General features: G+C 45.4%; 2 protein-coding genes across 2 annotated transcripts; both read right to left on the bottom strand.

The window, feature by feature from the left end:
- Nucleotides 1-1541: 1541 nt before the first annotated feature.
- Nucleotides 1542-26735, bottom strand: LOC141106831 (uncharacterized). The gene is made up of 4 exons (XM_073597760.1): nucleotides 25071-26735; nucleotides 17563-17659; nucleotides 15771-17377; nucleotides 1542-2485 (listed from the first exon to the last, which is right to left on the bottom strand). The coding sequence occupies exons 1-4, from the start codon at nucleotides 26348-26350 to the stop codon at nucleotides 2119-2121; spliced, it is 3351 nt and encodes a 1116-aa protein (XP_073453861.1). The 5' UTR covers nucleotides 26351-26735; the 3' UTR covers nucleotides 1542-2118.
- On the bottom strand, nucleotides 7563-9005 carry LOC141104931 (uncharacterized). The gene is made up of 4 exons (XM_073594737.1): nucleotides 8849-9005; nucleotides 8635-8732; nucleotides 8318-8545; nucleotides 7563-8222 (listed from the first exon to the last, which is right to left on the bottom strand). Exons 1-4 carry the CDS (start codon nucleotides 8931-8933, stop codon nucleotides 8019-8021), a joined length of 615 nt encoding a protein of 204 aa, XP_073450838.1. The 5' UTR covers nucleotides 8934-9005; the 3' UTR covers nucleotides 7563-8018.
- Nucleotides 26736-27417: the final 682 nt, after the last annotated feature.

Below are 27417 nucleotides of genomic sequence, written 5' to 3'. Positions count from 1 at the left end.
CACTGGCTCAGCCAGGCTTTGCGAGTTCCCTTTGTGGGTAGGGACCTAGGATCCCTACAACGTAGCAAAAATGACAGTCCTTGGTGCTAGTTGTCCTACACGTGGCTACTGCTCCCAGTACCACCTCTTCAGGCCCTGCCCTCTCTCCTGCCCATGCTTCCACAGTCCACTCTTCTAGCTCTGCACCCATCCCAGACTACACTCTCCCAGTCCTCTCCTGACTGTGTGTCACTCACCAGCCCTCTTGGCTGCGACCCGTTGTTCCTCCCTGGGGACTTGCCCAGCAGTGCTCTCCGCTGTCCTCTCTCCTTGCTCCAGTGCCTTCTGTCCAGGACACCGCTATGTGTTCTTAGAAGGTCCCATCCGCACCGCACCCGAGCCCAGGCCCAGGCCCAAGGTCACCCCCTCCAAACTGGAGAGCTCCCTCAAAGGCCCGAACAGCCTAGTACGCCATTTCCAGCTTCCTCGCGAACAACTTCTCCCCAGCTGGGACCCTAGGTATTTAAGGAGGCCTGCCCGCTGCCAATTCAAGTTGGGGATTGGTCAAGGCTCCTTAGAACAACCCAAACAGCTCCACCTCCTCTCTCTTTCCAGAAAGTACCAGAACATTCTGGAAAGAAGTGGGAGGTTTTAATGATGCTGCTTGTGAATCACCAGCTCTCAACTGGGCCACTCCCAACCCAGATCAAACCAAATAGGCCTAGCTGGTCCTGTCTAAATTTGCCTACTCTACCAAAAAACCCTATTTACATCTATCTAGCAACCTAGAGGGTTCTACAAATATATTACTGCCTAGTCCAGCCTTTCTCAGCCAGGGTTCCTCCAAAGGTTTCTTGGGGTTAAAACCCCCGTAATGTACATTTATCACCCAGAGGGGATTGTTTTTTTCTCAACATCAGTGGAGTTATGTTGAAGATCATCAGTTCCATCTAGTGGCCAAAATGAGGTCATTTTCTGAATCTACTCCATGAGGAAAAATGTCACATTATGGCCACTAGATGGAACCGATGATCATAGGAAACCACTGTCACTAAACCCACATGATAAAAAATTATGAATAAATGGTGTCCAATGCTGTCCATACCATAAGGGGTGGAAGAGGACTCCAGTGACAACCTTTGAAGCTCTGGTGACCTCCATGCCCAAGAGGGTTAAGGCGGTGCTGGAAAATAATGGTGGCCACACAAAATATTGACACTTTGGGCCCAATTTGGAGATTTTCACTTAGGGGTGTACTGACTTTTGTTGCCAGCGGTTTAGACATTAATGGCTGTGTGTTGAGTTATTTTGAGGGGAAAGCAAATTTACACTGTTATACAAGCTGTACACTCACTACTTTACATTGTAGCAAAGTGTCATTTCTTCAGTGTTGTCACAATGTGACTGAGGGGTGTACTCACTTTATGAGATTCTGTATATTGATTTGACAATTTAAAACAGTTTTTTTATTTATTATATTATATATTTTACTCTGTATTCCAAAGGCCATTTTTTTTTAACACGTGACCAGCAGCAGAGGACTAGAAGCCCCTCCTGACACTGTTTCCCTGCAGACAGGCTGGGAGAGAGCTGGGTCATGTGACAACTGGATATCTATTAGGAAAAAACATACTTAGATGTTTGTGAAATCTTCCACCACAAAATGCACAATGAGAGGTAATGACGCCATTTTTATTTTAAAAGCCCCAGAGGCCGTCTATTAAGTGGTGGGGTTAACGTGTTTCGTCCTGGAAGACGACTTGAGAAAACAGACCTCTTGCAAAAGAATAATAGACCTCTAAGTCTCCATATCACAAAATGTACTCAGCCAATGAGAGGTAATGACTCCATTTTTATTTTTCTCCTGCTATCAATGGCCAACACGGTACAACACTTCATCCATGTCTTTGGTGTTCTCTGATCTTCTTATGAACTGTTTCTTACATGATGAAGATCAGCCATGGAGTATATCTGAGGTGTATATCAGGGTGTGCTTCTTCCCCACATGAGAGCTGTGATGTCCAGCAACATTCATATAGAAGACATTTCCCACACTCAAGGCACTAATACACCTCGAGGGTTGTGTGGGACCCCTGATGTACAGGAAGACAGGACTTCAGTGAGGAACATTTCCCTCACTCAGGACAGTGGCTTCTCCTCCGTGTGAGAACTCTGATGTGTGTAAAAATTGGACTTATCTGAAAAACAATTCCCGCACTCAGGACAGGGAATTGGCTTCTTCCGCATATGTGATTTCTGATGTGCGTTAAGACTGGACTTATATGAAAAACATTTCCCGCACTCAGGACAAGAATACGGCTTCTCCCCCGTGTGAGATCTCTGGTGTCTGTAGAAATTGTTCATTTTTGAAAAACATTTCCCGCACTCAGGACAGGAATACGGCTTTTCCCCTGTGTGAGATCTCTGATGTATGATAAGTTCATGTTTTCTCAGAAAACATTTCCCGCACTCAGGGCAGGCATGCGGCTTCTCCCCCACGTGCAATTTCCGATGCGCGTGAAGATTGGATGCCCTTGAAAAACATTTCCCACACTCAGGACAGGAATACGGCTTTTCACCTGTGTGAGTTATCTGATGTCTGTAAAAATCGCACTTCTGGGAAAAGCATTTCCCGCACTCAGAACAGGAATATGGCTTCTCACCCGTGTGAGTCTTCCGATGTTTCAGTAGAGAAGCATTATGGAGAAAACTTTTCTCGCACTCCGGACAGGAATAGATCTTCTTGACGGAATGCAAAATCTGATGTGTGTCAAGTTGGGATTTCATCAAAAAACATTTCTCGCACACAGAAAAGGAATACGGCTTCTCACCTGCGTGAAAACTTTTGTGCTCATAAGGATCGGATTTAGAATAGAAACTCTTCCCGCACTCAGTACAGGAAAACCTCTTTGCTGTTGAAAGGACGGCACCGTCCCGCACAGTCTGAGGTTCCTCAGGATAAGAGGAATACGATGGTCCGGCACCGTCCTGCACAGTCTGAGGTTCCTCAGGATAAGAGGAATACGATGGTCCGGCACTGTCCCTCACAGTCTGAGGTTCCTCGGGATAAGAGGAATACGATGGTCCGGCACTGTCCCTCACAGTCTGAGGTTCCTCAGGATAAGAGGAATACGATGGTCCGGCACTGTCCCTCACAGTCTGAGGTTCCTCAGGATAAGAGGAATACGATGGTCCGGCACCGTCCCGCACAGTCTGAGGTTCCTCAGGATAAGAGGAATACGATGGTCCGGCACCGTCCCGCACAGTCTGAGGTTCCTCGGGATAAGAGGAATACGATGGTCCGGCACCGTCCCGCACAGTCTGAGGTTCCTCAGGATAAGAGGAATACGATGGTCCATCTACACTGTGTGGTGCCAGATGGACATTTGAGGTAGTCGGGTTTTCTCCTGGACTATACTGTGTGATGTCCTCATCTTCTACTTTACAGTCTGGAGACAAAGTGAGACAATCCTCTGAGGTTTTCCTCATCTCCCGTCCATCTACTAAAATAGAAATACAAAGATTATTACTAGACATGAGCAGATTGGTTCCCCTAAACCAGGACTCCGCCCACATCAGGCAGCTTTGTCTCTGAGGATCTTACAATTCCCCCCTCAAGGTAACTAGTAAATGGGTCCTCTGATCTCCTACCAGTTCATTTCTTTATTCATGGACCTTAGTCAGAGAGTGAGGAAACAACGAGCGATGGTGTTGCAGGGATCATGAAACAACTCTCCCCCTCCCCCCCATCTCGCATTTTGACTCATTAAGTGCAGTTCAGGACTAATGACGAGCTTGATTTGTCTCTGGAGAGGGATGTAGCAATGTTGGACCCCTACAGCTTCTCTCAGGTTGGAAATGTATACTACTCTTGACCAGATATATGAAGGCAACCAAACACATGGACTTACTCCTGACCATTGCACTTTGCTGTACAATTGCACAGTCCTTACCTCTCTGCTCTGACTGCTGCATTGCATACGCACTGTTGTAATGTATATAACCCAGAGGGATTTGGCTCTTCTGAGAGCTTGCTAGACCCGGGGGAACCGGGGTCTCCAAACATCTAATTACTGCGCCATACTCCCAATACAAATTAGGTGAGGGCTCAACGATAGCCTATAGACCAGCGTTTCTCAACCCTTTTTATCATGGAGGAACCTTTGAAATACCTTTTGGGTCTCAGGGAACCCCTCCTAAAAATTATATATCTATAGCTCAGGATATGTTAGCATGATGGTCATTGGGAAGAATCCTCCCGTAGACAGGTTCCTACAAGGGGTTAATGTTCTTTTGCTGCGGTGACCCTGCAGCTATCTGGGTCAAGCTGGGTTGATTCTCCTGTCTGTGCTCATTACTTCAGTTCACAATGTAGATGCATGGTGGATCTGAGGAACTGATTGGCCAGTTTTCTAGAGACCCGCATAAAAAGGGCTCACTGAAGTTTCCTGGGGGCTTCCTGCTAGAGGGTCTCATACATGGAACCGAAGCATCCAAGTACTTTGCTGGAGGAATCGCCCCCTTTGGGGAAGGTGTGGTAGAAGCCTTTTTGAGGTTCCTGGAGAGGGTCTCATGCATGGAACCAAAGCATCCAAGTCTGAACTTGTTGGGTGAGAAATGCAAATGGCCATCAAGGTATACAGGTACATAGTTTCAGAGTAGGTAAGGTTGAATAAAGACAACAGTCCATCCAGTTGAACCTGTGTAGGTATAGGTGTGTCAATGTCGGTAATCATTTCCCATATCCCTGTATGTTGTGTTCTTTAGAGTCTTTTAAAAAATATCAATACTCCCCACTGACACCACCAAATGTGGAAGAGAGATCCACATTCTTACCGCCTTGACAGTGAAAAAAAAACCCTATGCAGCTGAAGGTTAAACCTCTTCTCCTCCAATCTCATTGTGTGGCCCCGTGTCCTCTTACAACCCCTGAGATTGAAAAGCTTTTTTCCTACGCTGGGATCACCATTGAGATATTTGTAAATCGCTAACATGTCCCCCCCCCCCCCCTCTCAAGCATCTCTTCTCCAGCAAGAATAAATTTAGTGCTTGTAGTCGCTCTGTAAGATTCCAGCGCTTACTACGCATGCACCAATGGCATGTTGTCGTAAGAGGAAATCCGTGCCAACTGAGCATGTGCCAAAGACGCCTCAGTGCGCTAACCCGCACCTGAGCAGAAGACTTGATGAAAAAAGGCAGGAAAATGCCCAGGAGGCGCACAGGAAGTGACCTCAACCTGATGGAAAAAGGTGGGAAAATGCACAGGAAGTGACCTCAACCTTATGGAAAAAGGCGGGAAAATGCACAGGAAGTGACCTCAACCTGATGGAAAAAGGCGGGAAAATGCACAGGAAGTGACCTCAACCTGATGGAAAAAGGCAGGAAAATGCCCAGGAGGCGCACAGGGAGTGACCTCAACCTGATGGAAAAAGGCGGGAAAATGCCCAGGAGGCGCACAGGAAGTGACCTCAAACTTCCTTATATAAGCCCAGCCCAGACACTGCCAAATTTCTGGATTATCTTCAGTCCCCCCTTGTTCCTGTGCTAATGTGTGATCTGTCTGAACTTGTTGTGACCTGGAAACCTATTTGACTACTCTTGATTGCTGCTTGCCATTGACCTTGGATTTGTACCTTATCCATTCTATTTCTTTGCCCTTTTGTACACAGCTGCCAGATTGGAACTGACCCCGGCTTGGATCTCGACCATTCTTCTTCTGATTAACCCTTTTATACTTTGTTGCCCAACTGGATTTGACCTCGGCTCGGATCTCGGACTAAGGCTTGCACGGTGCTCCGCACCCCTGGCACCCGTGCCACTCGGTGTCCACCAAATCTCTGTCTCCATCTCCAGAGGCTTCAAGGACCCGAGGTGCAAGGGAGGCCTCCCCACTACTTCAGTCTCACCTCAGGTACATGTCTCTCGTGACACGGTCCTCGTATTTGAGGTCCTCCAGACCCCTTATTCATTTTGTTGCCCATCTTTTGACTCTCTCCAGTTCCAGCACATCCCTTCTGAGAACTGGATGGAATACTCCAGATGTGGCCGAACCAGAGTTTTATAAAGTGGCTGATTATCAGTTTATCTCTGGAGTATAGCACCTTTTTTTAATGCATGCCAATATTCTGCACATTCGGTAGCTGCAGATTGACATTACATGCTATTGCTCAGTTTGTCCTCTACTAGGATCCCCAGATCTTTCTCCAGCCTTGATTCCCCCAGCGGTTCCCCCCCTAGTGAGTAGTTTGCGTTTATGGTCTTAGCCCCCAAGTGCATTACTTTACATTTCTTCACATTAAACATCATTTGCCAGGTAGTTGCCGACCCCATTATTTTGTTCAGGTCTTTCTGTAAAATTTCTATATCCCGACGTGAAGTTATTGCCCTGATTAATTTTGTGTCGTCCACAAAAACTGAGATTGAGATATTTATCTCATCCTCTATATCATTTATGAATAAATTAAACAGAATTGGTTCCAAGACAGAACCTTGGAGTACCCCACTTACCACTCCAGACCAGTCTGAGTACACATTATTTATCACCACCTGTAACCAGTTTTTTATCCAAGAACAAACCTTATGGTCCATGCCTGCAGACCTCAGTTTTGTAGATTAAGCGTTTATAGGGAACTGTAGCAAATGCTTTTGCGAAATCCAGATACACCACATCCACAGAGCGCTCACTTCCTCGTAGAATGTTAACAGATTGGTCTGGCAAGAATGACCCTTCATAAACCCATGCTGGTTACTACTAATGATACTGTTTTCTTCAGCAAATTCTTGGATATAGTCCCTTATCATCCCCTCCAATAATTTACATACTATTGATGTTAGACTGACTGGCCTGTAAGTTCCCAGGAATATGTCTCTGCCCTTTTTTGAATACTGGTACCACATTGGCTTTTCTCCAAATCAGCTGGTACCATTCCTGTCAGCATGCTGTCCACAAAGATTAGGAATAATGGTCTGGCTATAACCTGACTGGGTTCCCCGAGGACTCTCGGGTGTAAGCCATCTGGTCCTGGTGATTTATTTGTGTTAAGCTTATAAAGACTTTCCTTGGCTCCAGCCTCTGTTAGTAAAACATCACAAGATGTACCCTCATGGCTAACAATACTGTCGTGGTCGGTATACCCCTCATTTTCCTCTGTAAAAACTGAGGAGAAAGCATTTAGTACAGTTGCCTTCTCTGTGTTATCTGTAACCATTCTCCCTTCATCCTCTTTTATGTGGGCAATGTGCTCTGGTTTTGCTTTATTACTATTAATATATCTAAAAAATTCCTTGGGATTTTTTTGTGCTCTCCTCTTTTATGTGTCTCTTTTAGTATTTTTTAGCCGCCCAGATTTCGCTCTTACACTTTTTTATTGCATTCCTTGTAGTGTTGGAATGCTGACAATGGCCCCTCCGCTTTATATTTTTTAAAGACCATTTTTTTCTCTCTCTAATAAGAATTTTTTATGTTACGGTTTAGCCAACCAGGTTTGTCCTTCGCTCTTCTATATTTATTTCCCATTGGAATGCACTGTTTGATACATTCATGTAATATGTTCCTAAAACATTCCCATTTTTCCTTGGTGTTCAATGTTTCTAGGATTAGGTCTCAATTGATGTCTTGTAGTATTGGGCACAGTTCAGAAAGGTTGGCTCATACTCTGCTGATGGATTCACCACCTTTGGTGGGGCAGTGTGATAGGAGCCTTTTTGAGGTCCCTGGAGAGGGTCTCATGAAAGGAGCCGAAGCATCCAAGTCGGAACTTGTTGGGTGAGAAATGCAGATGGCCATAAGATATCAGCAGCAAGGAATCCTCACATGTATATTCTGAAGAGACTTCATTTTGATACAATCTGATTATAGCAGATAGCACAGAGCTCTGCGTGATTATAAATTCAGTCTAGATATATAAATGGAGTCTCCAGGACAGGGTACGGGGATAAATCTGCTAGAAAAGAAGATCTGAAGTGCAGGACGGGGAACACAGGCCAAGAACATTACATATTACCAGGGTATTACCGGCTGATATCACTCAGTTCCCACCCTACTCTGGACCAATCAGTAAGCTGTATGGGTGGAGGAATGGATTTAGTGTTAATGACCCACCTGTGTTGATCTCTGCAGGAATGTATTCCTCTATAAATGTCCCCGTTATTCCATCCTCCTCCATAGACTGCTGATCATCCCTCACATACGTCTCTTCTTCTTCTGATTCCACCTCAACTTTTATATCTATCAGATCTTCACCCTAAACCAAGAGAATAAGAGACAATAAAGTCTTGTAGGGTTCATACATCATCTCCATAAATCATTTTTGTGTTTTAGATGCTCCATCCCACCAACCTTGTAACAGTGAGGGATGGTGTGATCTTCCTGTGTTGAATCCCAGAAATACAGAGGACGGGGACATCTCTCTGATGGGTTTCTGCAGCTGGATGACTCCACCATGGTGTCCTGGTACAGATCTTGGTGTCCTTTTAGAAACTCTGACTCCTCCGTCACCCCATCCTCATCATCCTCCTCTTTTATCTCTTCTTTAATCTTAACTTTAGAATCTCTCAGGTTTCCACTCTGAATATATAATAAAAATGACATCAATTGTAACAATGCAGATAATGTACAGATCCTAATGATACTATCAGTGATTGTTCCTCATCTACCTGATGATGGTGAGGGATGGTGTGATCTTCCTGTGTGGAATCCCGGGAATACAGAGGATGGAGACATGTCTCTGGTGGGTTCCCATTACTGGATCCATCTGTAGGAAACACACACACTGACTGAATACATTGTTTCTATGTGTTTATCAGATGATGGGGGATCTAGGTGGAGCCTCCGTACTGCTCTCTCCTTTACAATAAAGTCTCCTCTTACCCGGTGATGTGAGGGGCGGCTGATTGTCCATCATGACGTCCTTGTAGAGATCCTTGTGTCCTTCTAAATACTCCCACTCCTCCATGGAGAAATAGACAGTGACATCCTGACACCTTATAGGAACCTGACACACACAATGATACAGTCACCATCCAGACACATCCCTTGTCTGTTACTGGATAATGTCCCAGAATTCCCAGAATCCTCCTCACCTCTCCTGTCAGCAGCTCCATCATCTTCTTGGTGACTTCTAGAATCTTCTCCATGTTGTGTCTCTCAGGTTTTAGGGAGTCACATGGAGGCACTGTGATGGTCATATGATCACCTGACTTCACAAGAGGAAATCTCTGTATTGAGGAACCAATAGGAATATCATGTTAGAATCCCAGAATCCTCCTCACCTCTCCGGTCAGGTCTGTGTTTTATTAATAGAGATAAGAGTGATGTCATGTGACCTCCCAGAATCCTCCTCACCTCTCCGGTCAGGTCTGTGTTTTATTATTAGAGATAAGAGTGATGTCATGTGACCTCCCAGAATCCTCCTCACCTCTCCGGTCAGGTCTGTGTTTTATTAATAGAGATAAGAGTGATGTCATGTGACCTCCCAGAATCCTCCTCACCTCTCCGGTCAGGTCTGTGTTTTATTAATAGAGATAAGAGTGATGTCATGTGACCTCCCAGAATCCTCCTCACCTCTCCGGTCAGGTCTGTGTTTTATTAATAGGAGATAAGAGTGATGTCATGTGACCTCCCAGAATCCTCCTCACCTCTCCGGTCAGGTCTGTGTTTTATTAATAGAGATAAGAGTGATGTCATGTGACCTCTCAGAATCCTCCTCACCTCTCTGGTCAGGTCTGTGTTTTATTAATAGAGATAAGAATGATGTCATGTGACCTCCCAGAATCCTCCTCACCTCTCCGGTCAGCAGGTAGATGATCTCCAGGGTGAGATTTAGTATCCTCTCAGCCATGTGACTCCGGTTCTCCTTCATTTTTATTGGTGTGGTCATGTGGTCTATGTGGACTTCTCTGTTGATGGATAGTGAAGAGTTATCTAGACTATTTTTTGTACAATATTAGGGGGGGGGATATAAGGAGTTAATAATTGAGCTGTCCCAAATGGGATTTTGTACATATGGAGGTCTATACATCAGATGATAAAGATGAATTGAGAAGAGAAGGACAGAGAGGTTTTGTTATATATTAGGTCAGTGATGTTATGAACATTCCTGTCCCTATGTGTTCTCGCAGCTGTAGAGTAGGAATTTGGTAGCCACATCTGATTGGGTGGCAATGACAGCTTTTTACGGGTTCGGTGTGAAGCCAAGTTTGGATGAAACGTGTGCTCATCCCTAGTAAAAGGTGAGGTATCTACCACAATGAGGGATGGGGTTCTCCACCTCCTCTACCCATTACTGGCTGCTGACCAGAGTCATAGATTGTGCAGAGCATTATGGGTGAGCACCAAAATTAATCAAACATTTAAGCAAAATTTGAGTCCTAGAAGTTGGGGTCAAAAATCCCTCGTTACAAGAGAGACTGATAAGTTGGGAAAGGTGACACATCTCCAAAATGAAGAGAATGTTCTGGCCCCGTAAGTGGGGGAAATGTTCTGTCCCTGAAGGGGTTAATCTAGGTCTCCACACTATATATGTGTGTATCATCATCTGCTGGAGATAAAAGACATCACAGTGACTATGGAGGAAGAGGACGGACATGACGGGGGGGGTTACTGGGTGTAAATAGAAAATAAGATCTTATTACCTCCTCTACTGCCTCTTCAACAATGTCTCCTCTCTGCCTCCTCCCGACTCACCTCTCACCTGGAACTTCCTATTTATAACCTGACCTCACTTCCTGTCTCTATGGTACAAGTGAGAAGATCCCCACCTTGTGGAGCTCAGAAGAACTGCAGCCCAGAGAAACGTTTCGTAGTGTGAACACGGCCTTGTGCTGTGTGTGTATATACTGTATATGGGGTCATCTCCACTCCCACCAAGGGGGATAGAAATATATTACTGCCTAGTCCAGCCTTTCTCAGCCAGGGTTCCTCCAAAGGTCTCTAGGGGTTCCTTGAGCAATGAACAATTTCTGTCTCTCAGTGACAACTGACATCAATAAGGGGGCAGTCTTCCCACTGATGACAATATAAGGGGGTCCTTCTCCCACTGGCCACTAATGTGAGGGGCCGGTACACTGACTACGGATATAAGGGGGTGCTTCTTCCACTGGACAACAATGTAATGGACCACTACACTGACCACTGATATAAGGGGGTCCTTCTCCCATTGGTCACCAATGTAAGGGGCCACTACACTGACCACTGATATAAGGGGGTCCTTCCCCCATTGGGCACTAATGTAAGGGACCATTACACTGACCACTGATATAAGGGGGTCCTTCCCCCATTGGGCACTAATGTAAGGGACCACTACACTGACCACTGATATAAGGGGGTCCTTCTTCCATTGGTCACTAATGTAATGGACCACTACACTGACCACTGATATAAGGGGGTCCTTCTCCCATTGGTCACCAATATAAGAGACCACTACACTGACCACTGATATAAGGGGGTCCTTCGTCCGTTGGACAGCAATGTAAGGGACCACTACACTGACCACTGATATAAGGGGGTCCTTCTTCTATTGGTCACTAATATAATGGACCACTACACTGACCACTGATATAAGGGGGTCCTTCTCCCATTGGTCACCAATGTAAGGGACCACTACACTGACCATTGATATAAGGGGGTCCTTCTCCCATTGGTCACCAATGTAAGGGGCCACTACACTGACCACTGATATAAGGAGGTCCTTCTCCCATTGGTCACCAATTTAATGTGTTTTTTTTTTTATAAAAAAAAATGGCACTACCCTTTAATATGTTGAAGCTCATCAGCTCCATCTTATGGCCATAATGAGGAAAAATGTCACATTATGGCCACCAGGTGGAAATGATGATCATAGGAAATCGGTGTATTACCCTCCCTGGCGGGATGATTATGTCAGATTTTTGAATCTCAAAGCGGTACAATTGTTTTGCATAGAAATTTGGCGTTTTATATTGTAGGCCTGTAATTCTTAGGAATAACAAACTTAAATCTGTCCAAACAAGAGTCAAGTAGACATCCCGGGTATGATAAAGTTTAAAACATGAAATCATCAACTATAATATAATAAAGAACTAGAAATAATTATAAAAAATAATAATATAATAATAATAAAATTAATTTCCCCACGAATCCCTATCGCTCAATTCTGCAAGTGCTTGTAATGCATTAATCGCTCTTTTCTAGCTGGTCTAAAACCGATTTTGACGTAAAGGGACACTTTTTGGTTGCCGTGGTCATTCTCAAGCCTCCAGGCAGAAAGAACAGTATATATAACATAAAAGTGCATGCAGGGCACTGGACAAAGCATGAGAGACAAAAGGGAGGTGAAATGATTTAATACAATAATGTAATCTGTAAGAATACACTGTACTGTATGTGTTATTTTTTTTGTACTTTTTGAATTTGCCACCAGGCTCCGCCCTCATTCGTCGCGTCGCTCGCACGGACCGTAGCCCGGAACACAGAGCATCGGGCGGAGGACATAGCCGGGGGGGGGACGACATTGTAGGATCCTGGTGACAAGGTGAGTACGCTGTACCAAGATTCCCGAGTGTACTGAAATTGAACTCCCGAGCCACACTTGGGAATACCACCAGGGAGGCTAAGCAAAAAACAGTAAGAATTTGTCACTGCTGGGAGAATGATTGTGACATTCATCCAACTTATTTTTTTATAAATAAACCCCTAAATGTTTTCGAAACCTTCCACCACAAAATGTACTCAGCCAATGAGAGGTAATATCTCAATTTTTATTTTAAAAGGCCTAGAGGACCGCCTTTTAAGTGGTGTGCTTAACGTGTTTCGTCCTGGAAGACGACTTAAGTAAAAACAGACCTCTTGCAAGAGTTTACACCACAAAATGTACTCAGCCAATGAGAGGTAATGACTCCATTTTTATTTTTCTCCTGCTATCAATGGCCAACATGGTTTACACTACAAAATGTACAAAATGTACTCAGCCAATGAGAAGGTAATGACTCAATTTTTATTTTAAAAGGCCTAGAGGACCGCCTTTTAAGTGGTGGGGTTAACGTGTTTTGTCCTGGAAGACGAATTGAATTGAGAAACCAGACCTCTTGCAAGAGTTTACACCACAAAATGTACTCAGCCAATGAGAGGTAATGACTCCATTGTTATTGTAAAAGGCCTAGAGGGCCCCCTTTTAAGTGGTGGGGTTAACGTGTTTCGTCCTGGAAGACGACTTAAGTAAAAACAGACCTTTTGCAAGAGTTTACACCACAAAATCTACTCAGCCAATGAGAGGTAATGACTCCATTTTTATTTTTCTCCTGCTATCAATGGCCAACACGGTACAACACTTCATCCATGTCTTTGGTGATCTCTGATCTCCTTATCAACTGTTTCTTCTATGATGAAGAAGATCAGCCATGGAGTATATCTGAGGTGTATATCAGGGTGTGCTTCTTCCACACATGTCCAGCAACATTCATATACAAGACATTTCCCGCACTCACTAATACACCTCGAGGGTTGTGTGGGACCTAGACATGTTTAGGTTCGGATAGATTTGTTATGTTACTGATTTTGTTTCGTTGATTCGTTTCGGAATTTGTTTCGTTTTATTTAGTTTGTTTATTTTCTAATGAATTTCACATTTTCAGAACTATTTGAATTTGAATCGGTCGAGAAACAATCGACCAATCCAAATTCTGTGTGAAGAATAGCTGGTTGTTAAGGAGCGGGCTAGGAAGCCAGCCGCCAAAAGGATGCACAAATTCAGAAGAAAAAAAACAAACAAACAGCGTAGGGGTCCCCTCCATCCAGGCCCTTCAGGTCTGGTGAGGATTTTAAGGGGAACCCCATGCCAAAATTAAAAAAAAAATGGTGCGAGGTCCCACCTAAAATCCATACCACACCCTTATCCGAGCACGCAGCCTGTCATGTCAGGAAAGGGGGGACAAGCAAGCGCCGCCCCCGCCCCCTCCTGAACCATACCAGGCCACATGCCCTCAACATGGGGAGGGTGTTTTGGGGAAGCACCCCGAAGCACCTTGTGCCCATGTTGATGGGGAAAAGAGCCTCTTTCCCGCAACCCTGGCCCGGTGGTTGTGGGGGTGCAGGGAGGTGACTTATCAGAATCTGGAAGCTCCCTTTTACAAGGGGGTCCCCAGATCCCGTCTCCCACTATGTGAATGAGTATGAGGTATATACTTCAATTTATTAAAAAAAAAAACATAAAACCGCTGACTCGAACGGAAAAAAACCCAAAAAACGTCACCCACCAAACACGACTGTTCCCATCTAGGGACACAGCCAAAAGATAGGTAAATATAAGTGTGGGGGTTACCTAGTGAGGTAACCGAGTGACCAGGGACACAGCCGTCTGACAGGTAAATATAGGATGGTGGAGATTATGTCACCGGGTAATCCTACCCCCATTTTTATCTGTCATACGAGAATGACACTCGCCCAATGAGAGGTAGACATGGGGGCGGGGTCACCCGGTTACGTCACCGGGTAACCCTACCCCCATTTTTATCTGTCATTCGAGAATGACATTCGCCCAGTGAGAGGTAGACATGGAGGTGGGGTTACTCGGTTACGTCACCGGGTAACCCTGCCCCCATTTTTATCTGTCATTCGAGAATGACACTCGCCCAATGAGAGGTGGAGATGGGGGCGGGGTTACATCACCGGGTAACCCTGCCCCCATTTTTATGTCATACGAGAATGACACTCGCCCAATGAGAGGTAGACATGGGGGCGGGGTCACCCAGTTACGTCACCGGGTAACCCTGCCCCCATTTTTATGTCATACGAGAATGACACTCGCCCAATGAGAGGTAGACATGGGGGCGGGGTCACCCAGTTACGTCACCGGGTAACCCTGCCCCCATTTTGATCTGTCATTCGAGAATGACATTCGCCCAATGAGAGGTAGACATGGGGGCGGGGTCACCCAGTTATGTCAACAGGTAACCTCCGCCCCTATTATTATCCGTCAGACGGCTGTGTCCCTGGTCGGGAACTTTCGTGTCCGGCGGGTGGCCTTTGTTTTGTTTTCGTTCAGGTCGGCCTTTTTTATGTTTTATTAAATAAAGGGCTTCTCAAAAACAATTGTTGTGTTTTTATTAACTCTTTGAGCACTTTTTGGTGAACGAGTACAGATACTATGCACCTCATACTCATTCACATGGGGAGCCAGGATCTGGGGGGTCCCCTTGTTAAAGGGGGGCTTCCAGATTTCGATAAGCCCCTCTGCCCACAGACCCTCGCAACTACCGGGCCAGGGTTGTGGGGAAGAGTCCATTGCCCCCAATGGGGAATCCCGCTGACAGCTGATGGGTCGTCGGTTGTTAAGGACGTGGTGGCCGGCTTCCCAGCCCGCTGCTTAACAGCCAGCTATTCTTCACACACGGAATGCGGATCGGTTGATCGTTTTTTCTATGGATCCGAATTAGAATTGTTCCAAAAATGTGGAATTTGTTAGAAAACGAATAAACAAAGCTTAACGAATTTAAAGGAAATGTATTACTTTTGTCGTTTGGTGATTCGGATACATCCGAATCTCCGAAAAAAACCCCCAAAAAAAACACATTTGTCTGAATGGTCTAGACCAGTGATGGGGAACCTCGGCACCCCACGTTTTGCAACTACATTTCCCATGATGCTCATGAACTCTGCAGTGTAGTTGAGCATCATGGGAAATGTAGTTCCAAAACCTCTGGGGTGCCAAGGCTCGCCATCACTGGTCTACTGGGACGCCTGATGTACAGGAAGACAGAACTTGAGTAACAATTCCCTCACTCAGGACAGGAGAGTGGCTTCTCCCCCCCTGTGAGATCTCTGATGTCTGGAAAGATTGGACTTCTGCGAAAAACATTTCCCGCACTCAGAACAGGAATGCGGCTTCTCCCCCGTGTGCAATCTCAGATGTTTGTTAAGAGTGGACTTTTCTGAAAAACATTTCCCGCACTCAGGACAGAAATAGGGCTTTTCCCCCGTGTGAGATCTCTGATGCGTCACAAGTTCTGATTTCTTTAGAAAACATTTCCCGCACTCAGAACAGGCATGCGGCTTCTCCCCCGTGTGCAACTTTTGATGCGCATAAAGATTGGACGTCCTTGAAAAACATCTTCCGCACTCAAGACAGGAATACGGCTTTTCACCGGTGTGAGTTCTTTGATGTCTGTAAAGATCGCACTTCTGGGAAAAACATCTCCCGCACTCAGAACAAGAATTTGGCTTCTCACCCTGGTGAGACTTCTGATGTTTGACCAGGGAAGCTTTATAAAGAAAACTTTTCTTGCACTCCAGACAGGAATAGGTCTTCTTATTAGAAAGCAAAATCAGATGCCTGTAAAACTGAGACTTCTTTGAAAAGCATTTCCTGCACTCAGGACCGGAAAATGGCTTCTCATCTTTGTGAGATCTTTTATGGTCATCAACTCCAGATTTAAAACTGAAACACTTCCCGCACTCAGTACAAGGAAACCTCTTATCTGTTGGAAGGACGGCACCGTCCCGCACAGTCTGAGGTTCCTCAGGATAAGAGGAATACGATGGTCCGGCACCGTCCCGCACAGTCTGAGGTTCCTCAGGATAAGAGGAATACGATGGTCCGGCACCGTCCCTCACAGTCTGAGGTTCCTCAGGATAAGAGGAATACGATGGTCCGGCACCGTCCCTCACACTCTGAGGTTCCTCAGGATAAGAGGAATACGATGGTCCGGCACCGTCCCTCACACTCTGAGGTTCCTCAGGATAAGAGGAATACGATGGTCCGGCACCGTCCCTCACAGTCTGAGTTTCCTCAGGATAAGAGGAATACGATGGTCCGGCACCGTCCCGCACAGTCTGAGGTTCCTCAGGATAAGAGGAATACGATGGTCCGGCACCGTCCCTCACAGTCTGAGGTTCCTCAGGATAAGAGGAATACGATGGTCCGGCACCGTCCCTCACAGTCTGAGGTTCCTCAGGATAAGAGGAATACGATGGTCTGATACCATCCCTCACAGTCTGAGGTTCCTCAGGATAAGAGGAATACGATGGTCCGGCCCCGTCCCTCACAGTCTGAGGTTCCTCAGGATAAGAGGAATACGATGGTCCGGCACCGTCCCTCACAGTCTGAGGTTCCTCAGGATAAGAGGAATACGATGGTCCGGCACCGTCCCTCACAGTCTGAGGTTCCTCAGGATAAGAGGAATACGATGGTCCATCTACACTGTGTGGTGCCGGATGGACATTTGAGGTAGTCGGGTTTTCTCCTGGACTATACTGTGTGATGTCCTCATCTTCTACTTTACAGTCTGGAGACAAAGTGAGACAATCCTCTGAGGTTTTCCTCATCTCCCGTCCATCTACTAAAATAGAAATACAAAGATTATTACTAGACATGAGCAGATTGGTTCCCCTAAACCAGGACTCCGCCCACATCAGGCAGCTTTGTCTCTGAGGATCTTACAATTCCCCCCTCAAGGTAACTAGTAAATGGGTCCTCTGATCTCCTACCAATTCATTTCTTTATTCATGGACCTTAGTCAGAGAGTGAGGAAACAACGAGAAGTGTCTTTTATAGGAGTGACAGTGATGAGGGGATTATAGGACGAGTGTCAGGAGTATGTATCATACAATACAACAATCAGCCATAAAATCATGACCATCCACCTAATATTGAGTAGGTCCCCCAGGTGCCTAGGCCGAGCAATGCCTATGCCAAAAATCAACATTTTCCTGTCAGCACAGAGAAGGAAGATTATCTGAGAGAAATACAGGAATACAGGACGGGGAACACAGCTCAGGAAAGTGACCAGGGGATTACAGGCTGATATCACCCAGTCCCCGCCCTACTCTGGACCAATCAGTGAGCAGTATGGGTGGAGGAATGTATTTAGTGTTAATGACCCACCTGTGCTGATCTCTGTAGGAGTGTCCTCCTCTATAAATGTCCCCGTTATTCCATCCTCCTCCATAGACTGCTGATCATCCCTTACATACGTCTCTTCTTCTTCTGATTTAACCTCAAATTTAGAATCTCTCAGGTTTTCACTCTGAATATATAATAAAAATGACATCAATGGTAACAATGCAGATAATGTACAGATCCTAATGATACTATCAGTGATTGTTCCTCATCTACCTGATGATGGTGAGGGATGTTGTGACCTTCTTGTGTGGAATCCCGGGAATACAGAGGACGGGGACATCTCTCTGGTGGGTTCCCATTACTGGATCCATCTGTAGGAAACACACACACTGACTGAATACATTGTTTCTATGTGTTTATCAGATGATGGGGGATCTAGGTGGAGCCTCCGTACTGCTCTCTCCTTTACAATAAAGTCTCCTCTTACCCGGTGATGTGAGGGGCGGCTGATTGTCCATCATGACGTCCTTGTAGAGATCCTTGTGTCCTTCTAAATACTCCCACTCCTCCATGGAGAAATAGACAGTGACATCCTGACACCTTATAGGAACCTGACACACACAATGATACAGTCACCATCCAGACACATCCCTTGTCTGTTACTGGATAATGTCCCAGAATTCCCAGAATCCTCCTCACCTCTCCTGTCAGCAGCTCCATCATCTTCTTGGTGACTTCTAGAATCTTCTCCATGTTGTGTCTCTCAGGTTTTAGGAAGTCACATGGAGGCACTGTGATGGTCATATGATCACCTGACTTCACAAGAGGAAATCTCTGTATTGAGGAACCAATAGGAATATTATGTTAGAATCCCAGAATCCTCCTCACCTCTCTGGTCAGGTCTGTGTTTTATTAATAGAGATAAGAGTGATGTCATGTGACCTCCCAGAATCCTCCTCACCTCTCCGGTCAGGTCTGTGTATTATTAATAGAGATAAGAGTGATGTCATGTGACCTCCCAGAATCCTCCTCACCTCTCCGGTCAGGTCTGTGTTTTATTAATAGAGATAAGAGTGATGTCATGTGACCTCCCAGAATCCTCCTCACCTCTCCGGTCAGGTCTGTGTTTTATTAATAGAGATAAGAGTGATGTCATGTGACCTCCCAGAATCCTCCTCACCTCTCCGGTCAGGTCTGTGTTTTATTAATAGAGATAAGAGTGATGTCATGTGACCTCCCAGAATCCTCCTCACCTCTCTGGTCAGGTCTGTGTTTTATTAATAGAGATAAGAGTGATGTCATGTGACCTCCCAGAATCCTCCTCACCTCTCCGGTCAGGTCTGTGTTTTATTAGTAGAGATAAGAGTGATGTCATGTGACCTCCCAGAATCCTCCTCACCTCTCCGGTCAGGTCTGTGTTTTATTAATAGAGATAAGAGTGATGTCATGTGACCTCCCAGAATCCTCCTCACCTCTCCGGTCAGGTCTGTGTTTTATTAATAGAGATAAGAGTGATGTCATGTGACCTCCCAGAATCCTCCTCACCTCTCCGGTCAGCAGGTAGATGATCTCCAGGGTGAGGTTTAGTATCTTTTCAGTCATGTGACTCCGGTCCTCCTCCATCCTCATTGATGTGGTCATGTGATCTATGCGGGTTTCTCTGTAGACGGAAAGTGGAGAATTATCTGGACTGTATTTTTTGTACAATATTAGGATGGGGATATAAGGGGTTAATAGTTGGACTGCCCCCAGTGGGGTGTTGCACATGTAGAGAAGAATGAAAAATGAATTTGGTTAAAATTTTAGGTCAGTGATGTTATGAACATTCCTGTGTGCTCACAGCTGTAAGGATGGGAATTCGGTGGCCACAACTGATTGGGTGGAACTGAAAGCTTTTTCTGGTTTTGGTGTGCAGCCAAATTTGGATTTAATGTGTGCGAATCTCATCCCTCGTTACAAAAGACTGCTAAAGGTGAGAAGGTGATTGGTGGGAAAGGTGACACATCTCCAAAATGAAGAGAATGTTCCGGCCCTGTAAGTGGGGGGAATGTTCTGCCCCTGAAGGGGTTAATCTAGGTTTCCACACTATATATGTGTGTATCATCATCTGCTGGAGATAAAAGACATCACAGTGACTATGGAGGAAGAGGACGGACATGACGGGGGGGTTACTGGGTGTAAATAGAAAATAAGATCTTATTACCTCCTCTGCTGCCAGTTCCAGCAATGTCTCCTCTCTACTTCCTCCCGACACATCTCTCACCCGGAACTTCTTTTTTATACCTGACATCACTTCCTGTCTTATATAGAGACTTCCTGCCTCTATGGTAGAAGGGAGATCACCACCTTGTGGAGCTCAGAGGAACTGCAGCCCCGAGAAACATCTCGTAGTGTAAACATGGCCTTGTGCTGTGTGTGTATGTACTGTATATCCTTATAGATGGGGCCATCTCCACTCCCACCAAGGGGGAGAGAAATATATTACTGCCTAGTCCAGCCTTTCTCAGCCAGGGTTCCTCCAAAGGTTTCTAGGGATTCCTTGAGCAATGAACAATTTCTGTCTCTTAGTAACAACTGACATCAATGATCTGTAAGGGGGGCAGTCTTCCCACTGATGACAATGTGAGAATGTCCTTCTCTCATTGATCACTATTGTTGGGCGAACAGTTCGGGCCGAGCATAAGTTCGGTCCGAACATCAGCTGTTCGTCCATTCGACAAACACCTGAATTGCAACCTGAATTAACATTTCCCTGTCTCTGTTACATTTTGGTACTAAGCCCCCTCCATCATGTTTGGGAGGCAGACGTTCCCATGGCAATGTGAGGGGGCCAGCAGCGTAGGTGTCCACAGGCAAATGTGGATGTGGTCCATCCTCAGGCAGGGTATGATTTCCTCTGTTTAGTGATGTTGCCCATGCTATCCAGCCACAGCATGCCGAGGAGGTGGTGGACTGGCTTACTAAACCATCCTCATCCGCCGTCACCCAAGGAGAGACTAGTGCGCAGTCCACAGCAGCTGCCAGAGTGGCTTATTCTGCCTTCTTGTCCACAGCTACTCTTGCCATAGCCCCAGCATCAGGCATGGAGGAGTCAGCTGAGTTATTTGAACAAAGCGTCAGCCACTTGCCCTGTTGATGCACAGGCATTACTCAATTCAGATGTTGGTTCTGAAGATAGGAGGAAGGTAGGACCATGAGCCGAAACAGAGGGGAGAACACTGGTACACAAATTGGCAGTCATGTTCCCTCAGCCGCAGCCGCAGCGTATTGCCAAGTTGTCTCCAGTAATGATGAGGATAGAGGGTATGATGATGATCAGGTCACTGACGTGACTTGGGTGCCGGATAGAGCAGAGGAGGAAAGTGAGGGTGAGGTACAACCCCAACGAGGCAGGATGTCCTCCAGAGGCAGCCATCATGGAAGAGTAGCGAGTACCCACAAGATTGTGGAGCTGTTATCTCCCGGCCCACTTCCCACAGCTCAGCTGTCTGGGCCTTTTTTAGTACATGTGCAGCCGATCGCACTGTTGCAGTTTGCAAACTTTGCCTCAAGCACATCAAGCATGGCAAAAACACCAGCCATTCTTGTAGCACATGCTTGACAAGGCATTTAACCTCCCACCACTCAGCACGTTGGCAAGAGCACCTGAAAGCCACACAAAAGGGATGCAATTTTTCTCTTCCTCATCTTTCAGGTCTACCCCCGCTATATCTCATGAACTCTCAGCACTCTCCACTGACAGGGATGATGGTTTAGCAAAGGGTGTCACAGGTCCTTGCAACACGTCTGCCAGCAGCACACTACCAGCTGTATGTAGAGTATAGCAAGCAAATTTCTCTGCCCCAGCTGCTGCAGCAAAAAAAAAAAATAGTCACTGCCATCCACATGCCCAAGCATCTAAATTCCAGCTTATCTCAATTGCTAGCTTTACAAATCCTGCCTTTCCATCTGGTGGATTCTGTTCCTTCCGTGAATTTGCAGAATGTGCTGTACCACAATGGTAGGTTCCGGGTCGCAATTTTTTTCACGTAAGGCCATTCCAGCTCTGTACCATCACGTGAAAGGCAATGTTTTTGCATTGTTGGGCAAGGCAGTCAGCTGCAAGGTCCACGTTACTGCTAACGCGTGGTCCAGCAAGTCAACGAGTACCCCGTGTGAATATGACATAATGACAGGCTCAGGCCAGCTTGGCTTTTTTTTTACCCACGCCAATAGCTGCTGATAAAGGATGCATGCACTGTACTGTCACTATTTGAGGAGGCCACAAGGATGGTGAGCCATGACAATGCATTCATCAGTGACACAATCTCTGTTGTGTTCCTGCTGGAGCAGACTCTGCATGGTATTATGGACAGGGCACTCAAGGCAGAGCAGCGGAAGGAGAACTTCCTTTCCTCTCAATGCCTGCTTTTATACAGACACCATTCTTGTCGCACCACGGCAGTTTTGGAGGCATTGAAGCAAAGGAAAACATACGTCAAACCTTAAGAGATGGTTTGCCGTCACCAGAACCCTTGGGAGTAGTATGTGGCTGGGAGGAGGCAGTTCCAAATACTGTAATCCTCAGTGACCACGAGGACTCTGCTTTTCGTGCTTCCGCAAACTTGCAGTGCATGGGCTTCCTTATTCTTCAAAGCCTGCGAAAGGACCTGAGAATTTGTGGCATCAAATAGATCATTATTGGTTGGCAACCCTTCTTGACCACCTTTACCAGGGGAAAGTCTCGGAAATCATCCCCTCTCCACAGAGGGACCAGAGGATGAAATATCTTGAGGACACCTTAAAGAGGAGTTTATGTAATGCCTTTCCAGACTCTGCTAGGTTACAGTCTCATGGAATGGCTAGTTTTGAGGCTTCTGTTGGTCAAAGGAGGAGCGGTGGGGAGCGGGCCGTGTCAGCGATGCCTTTCAAAAATTGTATAGTCCCTGACGCCCAGAGCTGTCAGCTTCCACATCCCAAAGGCAGAGTCTGCATCATTTGGTGGGACATTATCTAGGGGTGAAAACAGACATGGAAAGCTTTCCAGTTAATGATCCACTGAGTTACAAGGTCATGAGAATAGACCATAGTGCGTCTGTCCCCTGACTCCGTTGATCGGCTGACATTTATCAAGAGAAATCATTCTTGGATTAGCAGCAGCTGTCAAGCCCATGATGCCGATGTCACTGATTACGTTTTTTTTGGGATGTGGAATCTCTGCAAGACTGTCTAGGCTGCCCAGCTTTGTGGGTGTTGATTTTGTTTGGAGGAATTTTTTTGATATAGGTTTCAATTTACACCCAAGGACCAATTTTTCTGCACCTGTTTAACAGGTGCATATCATTGCAATTTTTTACAGCAAGGCCAATTCTTGCGTTTATCAAGAGTACCTCTATAGGGCTACAGTGTGAAGGCGCCACCAACACCCAAAGCCTAATTTTTCTGCACCTGTTACTTCTATCCAAAGTCTGTGAAACAGACACCAGAACTTATCCCAAAAATCTCTAATCTTGTTCCCAGTGCACTACATTGTGGCCTCATCATACAGACTGGCTTCCTAAACAGTTGTTTACAAAATAAAGAAAACTTGCATGGAAAATTTCATTTTTGCTGCAGCAGGTTCTATACATGGTACAGATGCGCCACTTTACAGGGAGACTAAGGGGACCCCCCAGGCACTATATTTAAATACATTTTTCATTTTTATTGTTTCACTGTATATATTTGGGTATATGGGATTGTACGATATTTTTTTTTAATTTATTTATTTTTTATGGTTGAACTGGATGGACTTGTGTCTTTTTTCAACCTATGTAACTTTAAGCATCATTAAATCACTGCTCATTTAAAAATGATCTTTTTAAAAAAAACTTTTTTTGCATTGATACGTACATGTCCCCCAAGGCAGTACCTTGGCCCAACATACCCTTTGTATGCCCATTAACTTGCATATAAGCCTTCAAAGTGTACACTTTAGATTTTTCCAGTTCGGGTTTATAGACTTTAATGGGGTTCGTTGTTCGGCTCCGTACTTTTGCGATGTTTGAAAGTACTGGCGCGAACCGAACCGGGGGAGTGTTTCGCCCATCTCTATTGATCACCAATGTAAGGGACCACTACACTGATAACAGATTGGTCCTTCTCCCATTGGTCACAAATGTAAGGGACCACTTCACTGAACATTGATATAAGGTGGTCCTTCTCCCATTGGACACCAATGTAAGGGGCCACTGCACTGACCACTGATATAAGCGGATCCTTCTAACATTAAGCAATGGGATGCAGACCTTACAGCTTTTCTTATTAGAATATTGATAGAGATCCCCCCCATTGGACATAGTAAAACAAACATCTATTTCTACAGAACAAAAGTTAGGAATCTGCTACAAAGTTTGTTAAAATCCCCGTAATGTACATTTATCACCCAGAGGGGATTGTTTTTAAAAAAAAAAAAAAAGTGGAGTTACTTTTTATATGTTGAAGTTCATCAGCTCCATTTAATGGCCATAATGGAAGTATTTCTCCGAACCTACTCCATCAGGAAAATGTCACATTATGGCCACTAGACCCCTAAATGTTTACAAAAACTTCCACCACAAAATGTACTGTAGACAGGCTGGGAGAGAGCCGGGTCATGTGACAGCTGTATAGCCATTAGGAAAAAACATACTTAGTAAATCTTCCACCACAAAATGTACTTAGCCTATGAGAGGTAATGACTCCATTTTTATTTTAAAAGGCCTAGAGGACCGCCTTTTAAGTGGTGGGGTTAACCTGTTTCGTACTGGAAGACGACTTGAGAAAACAGACCTCTTGCAAGAGAATAATATACCTCTAAGTCTCCATACTACAAAATGTACTCAGCCAATGAGAGGTAATGACTCCATTTTTATTTTAAAAGGCCTAGAGGACCGCATTTTAAGTGGCGGGGTTAACGTGTTTCGTCCTGGAAGACGACTTGAGAAAACAGACCTCTTGCAAGAGTTTACACCACAAAATGTACTCAGCCAATGAGAGGTAATGACTTTTTTATTTTTCTCCTGCTATCAATGGCCAACACGGTACAACACTTCATCCATGTCTTTGGTGATCTCTGATCTCCTTATCAACTGTTTCTTACATGATGAAGATCAGCCATGGAGTATATCTGAGGTGTATATCAGGGTGTGCTTCTTCCCCACGTGTCCAGCAACATTCATATACAAGACTTTTCCCGCACTCACTAATACACCTCGAGGGTTGTGTGGGACCCCCTGATGTACAGGAAGACAGGACTTCAGTGAGGAACAATTCCCTCACTCAGGACAGGAAAGCTGCTTCTTCCCCATGTGCAATCTCTGATGTTTGTAAACACTGGACTTATCTGAAAAACATTTCCCGCACTCGGGACAGGAATACGGCTTCTCCCCCGTGTGCAATCTCTGATGTCTGTAAAGATTGGACTTCTCTGAAAAACATTTCCCGCACTCTGGACAGGAATGCGGCTTCTCACCCGTGTGAGATCTCTGATGGCTATGAAGATGGGACTTCTCTGAAAAACATTTACCGCATTCAAGACAGGAAAGTGGCTTCACTCCTGTGTGAGATCTCTGATGGCTATAAAGATGAGACTTGTCTGAAAAACATTTCCCGCACTCAAGACAGGAATACGGTTTCTCCCCCGTGTGCCATCTCTGATGCTTGTAAAGACCGGACGTCCTGGAGAAACATTTCCCGCACTCAGTACAGATATATGGCTTCTCCCCCGTATGAGTTCTCTGATGTCTGTAAAGATCATACTTCTGTAAAAAACTTTTCTTGCACACAGGGCAGGAATTCGGCTTCTCACCCGTGTGAGATTTCTGATGTCTGTCGAAATTGGCCTTGTGTGAAAAAGTTTTCTCGCACTCAGAACAGGAATACGGCTTCTCACCCGTGTGAGATCTCCGATGTTTGAATAGGGAGGAGTTATGAAGAAAAGTTTTCTCACACTCAGGACAGGAATAGGTCTTCCTATCCAAGTGCAAAATCTGATGTCTATAAAGACGAGACTTCTCTGAAAAACATTTCCCGCACTCAGGACAGGAAAAGCTTTGATCTGTTGGAAGGACGGCACCGTCCCTCACAGTCTGAGGTTCCTCAGGATAAGAGGAATACGATGGTCCGGCACCGTCCCTCACAGTCTGAGGTTCCTCAGGATAAGAGGAATACGATGGTCCGGCACCGTCCCTCACAGTCTGAGGTTCCTCAAGATAAGAGGAATACGATGGTCCGGCACCGTCCCGCACAGTCTGAGGTTCCTCAGGATAAGAGGAATACGATGGTCCGGCACCGTCCCTCACAGTCTGAGGTTCCTCAGGATAAGAGGAAGACGATGGTCCATCTACACTGTGTGGTGCCGGATGGACATTTGAGGTAGTCGGGTTTTCTCCTGGACTATACTGTGTGATGTCCTCATCTTCTACTTTACAGTCTGGAGACAAAGTGAGACAATCCTCTGAGGTTTTCCTCATCTCCCGTCCATCTACTAAAATAGAAATACAAAGATTATTACTAGACATGAGCAGATTGGTTCCCCTAAACCAGGACTCCGCCCACATCAGGCAGCTTTGTCTCTGAGGATCTTACAATTCCCCCCTCAAGGTAACTAGTAAATGGGTCCTCTGATCTCCTACCAGTTCATTGTTCTTGAGGGCCAATGACTGTGACATTTTGGCTTGATTTTATGTTCCCTTGAACTCCGCCGGAACCCGAGAAACCCAGGACTTTGTGATGTATTTTTTTATCCTTTATCTGTTTGCTGTTGTATTATTGTCTCTTTTCTGGTGTAATATCTTTTTCTGTACTTTTTTGTTTGTCTTTTAGCACATAAAATGTTCATTTCTATCTATAAGCATATCTCTAACACGCTAAACCAGAACTTAACGAATTCCCATCTCTTTGAAGAGTAATACTACTAAGATGAAACACAGTCATTAACTGAAACAGAAACAGCTGAGTAGGAGGCTTAAAACTGGGTGAGGAACAGCCAAACTCTGCTAATAAGGCGAGGTCACAGGTCATACACCATGGCAAGACAGCACAGCAACAAGACACAAGGTAGTTATATTGCACCAATAAAATCTCCTCAGGCAAAGATTTCAAAGCAGACTGGGGTTTCAAGATGTGCTTTTTTAGTAAAAAATAAAAAAACCCAGCAGTGATTAAATACCACCAAAAGAAAGCTCTATTTGTGTGAAGAAAATGATAAAAATAAATTTGTTTGGGTACAGTGTAGCATGACCGCGCAATTCTCATTCAAAGTGCGACAGCGCTGAAAGCTGAAAAATGGCCTGGGCAGGAAGAAAGGTGTAAGTGCCCCGTAGGCAAAAGGTTAATGTGTGGGGTTGCTTCTCAGCCAGGGGAAGTGGGGGGCTCACTCACAATTTTGCCTAAGAACACAGCCATGAATAATGGTACAAAAGCATCCTCCGGGAGCAACTTCTCCCAACCATCCAAGAACAGTTTGGTGAGGAGCAATGCCTTCTCCAGCACGATGGAGCACCTTGCCACAAGGCAAAAGTGATAACCAAGTGGCTCGGAGAACAAAACATTTAAATTTTGGGGTCCATGGCCAAGAAACTCCCCAAACCTTAATCCCATTGAGAACTTGTGGTCAATCCTCAAG

Source organism: Aquarana catesbeiana, linkage group LG08, assembly GCF_042186555.1.
Source record: "Aquarana catesbeiana isolate 2022-GZ linkage group LG08, ASM4218655v1, whole genome shotgun sequence".
Lineage (NCBI taxonomy): Eukaryota > Metazoa > Chordata > Amphibia > Anura > Ranidae > Aquarana > Aquarana catesbeiana.
This window is presented reverse-complemented; position numbering and strand designations above follow the sequence as displayed.

What these genes read in the sequence shown, in the direction of transcription:
- LOC141106831 (XM_073597760.1), bottom strand. Translation starts at nt 26,350, where the DNA reads ATGTGGGCGGAGTCCTGGTTTAGGGGAACCAATCTGCTCATGTCTAGT. An exon ending in AAGCAGCTTTCCTGTCCTGA is followed by an intron (nt 17,660 to 25,070) that starts GTGAGGGAATTG and finishes CTGTGCTGACAG; the next exon opens with GAAAATGTTGATTTTTGGCA. An exon ending in TGATTTTATGGCTGATTGTT is followed by an intron (nt 17,378 to 17,562) that starts GTATTGTATGAT and finishes TAAGATCCTCAG; the next exon opens with AGACAAAGCTGCCTGATGTG.
- LOC141104931 (XM_073594737.1), bottom strand. Translation starts at nt 8,933, where the DNA reads ATGGAGGAGTGGGAGTATTTAGAAGGACACAAGGATCTCTACAAGGAC. An exon ending in CCATCCCTCACCATCATCAG is followed by an intron (nt 8,546 to 8,634) that starts GTAGATGAGGAA and finishes TTATATATTCAG; the next exon opens with AGTGGAAACCTGAGAGATTC. An exon ending in CCATCCCTCACTGTTACAAG is followed by an intron (nt 8,223 to 8,317) that starts GTTGGTGGGATG and finishes CTCTTGGTTTAG; the next exon opens with GGTGAAGATCTGATAGATAT.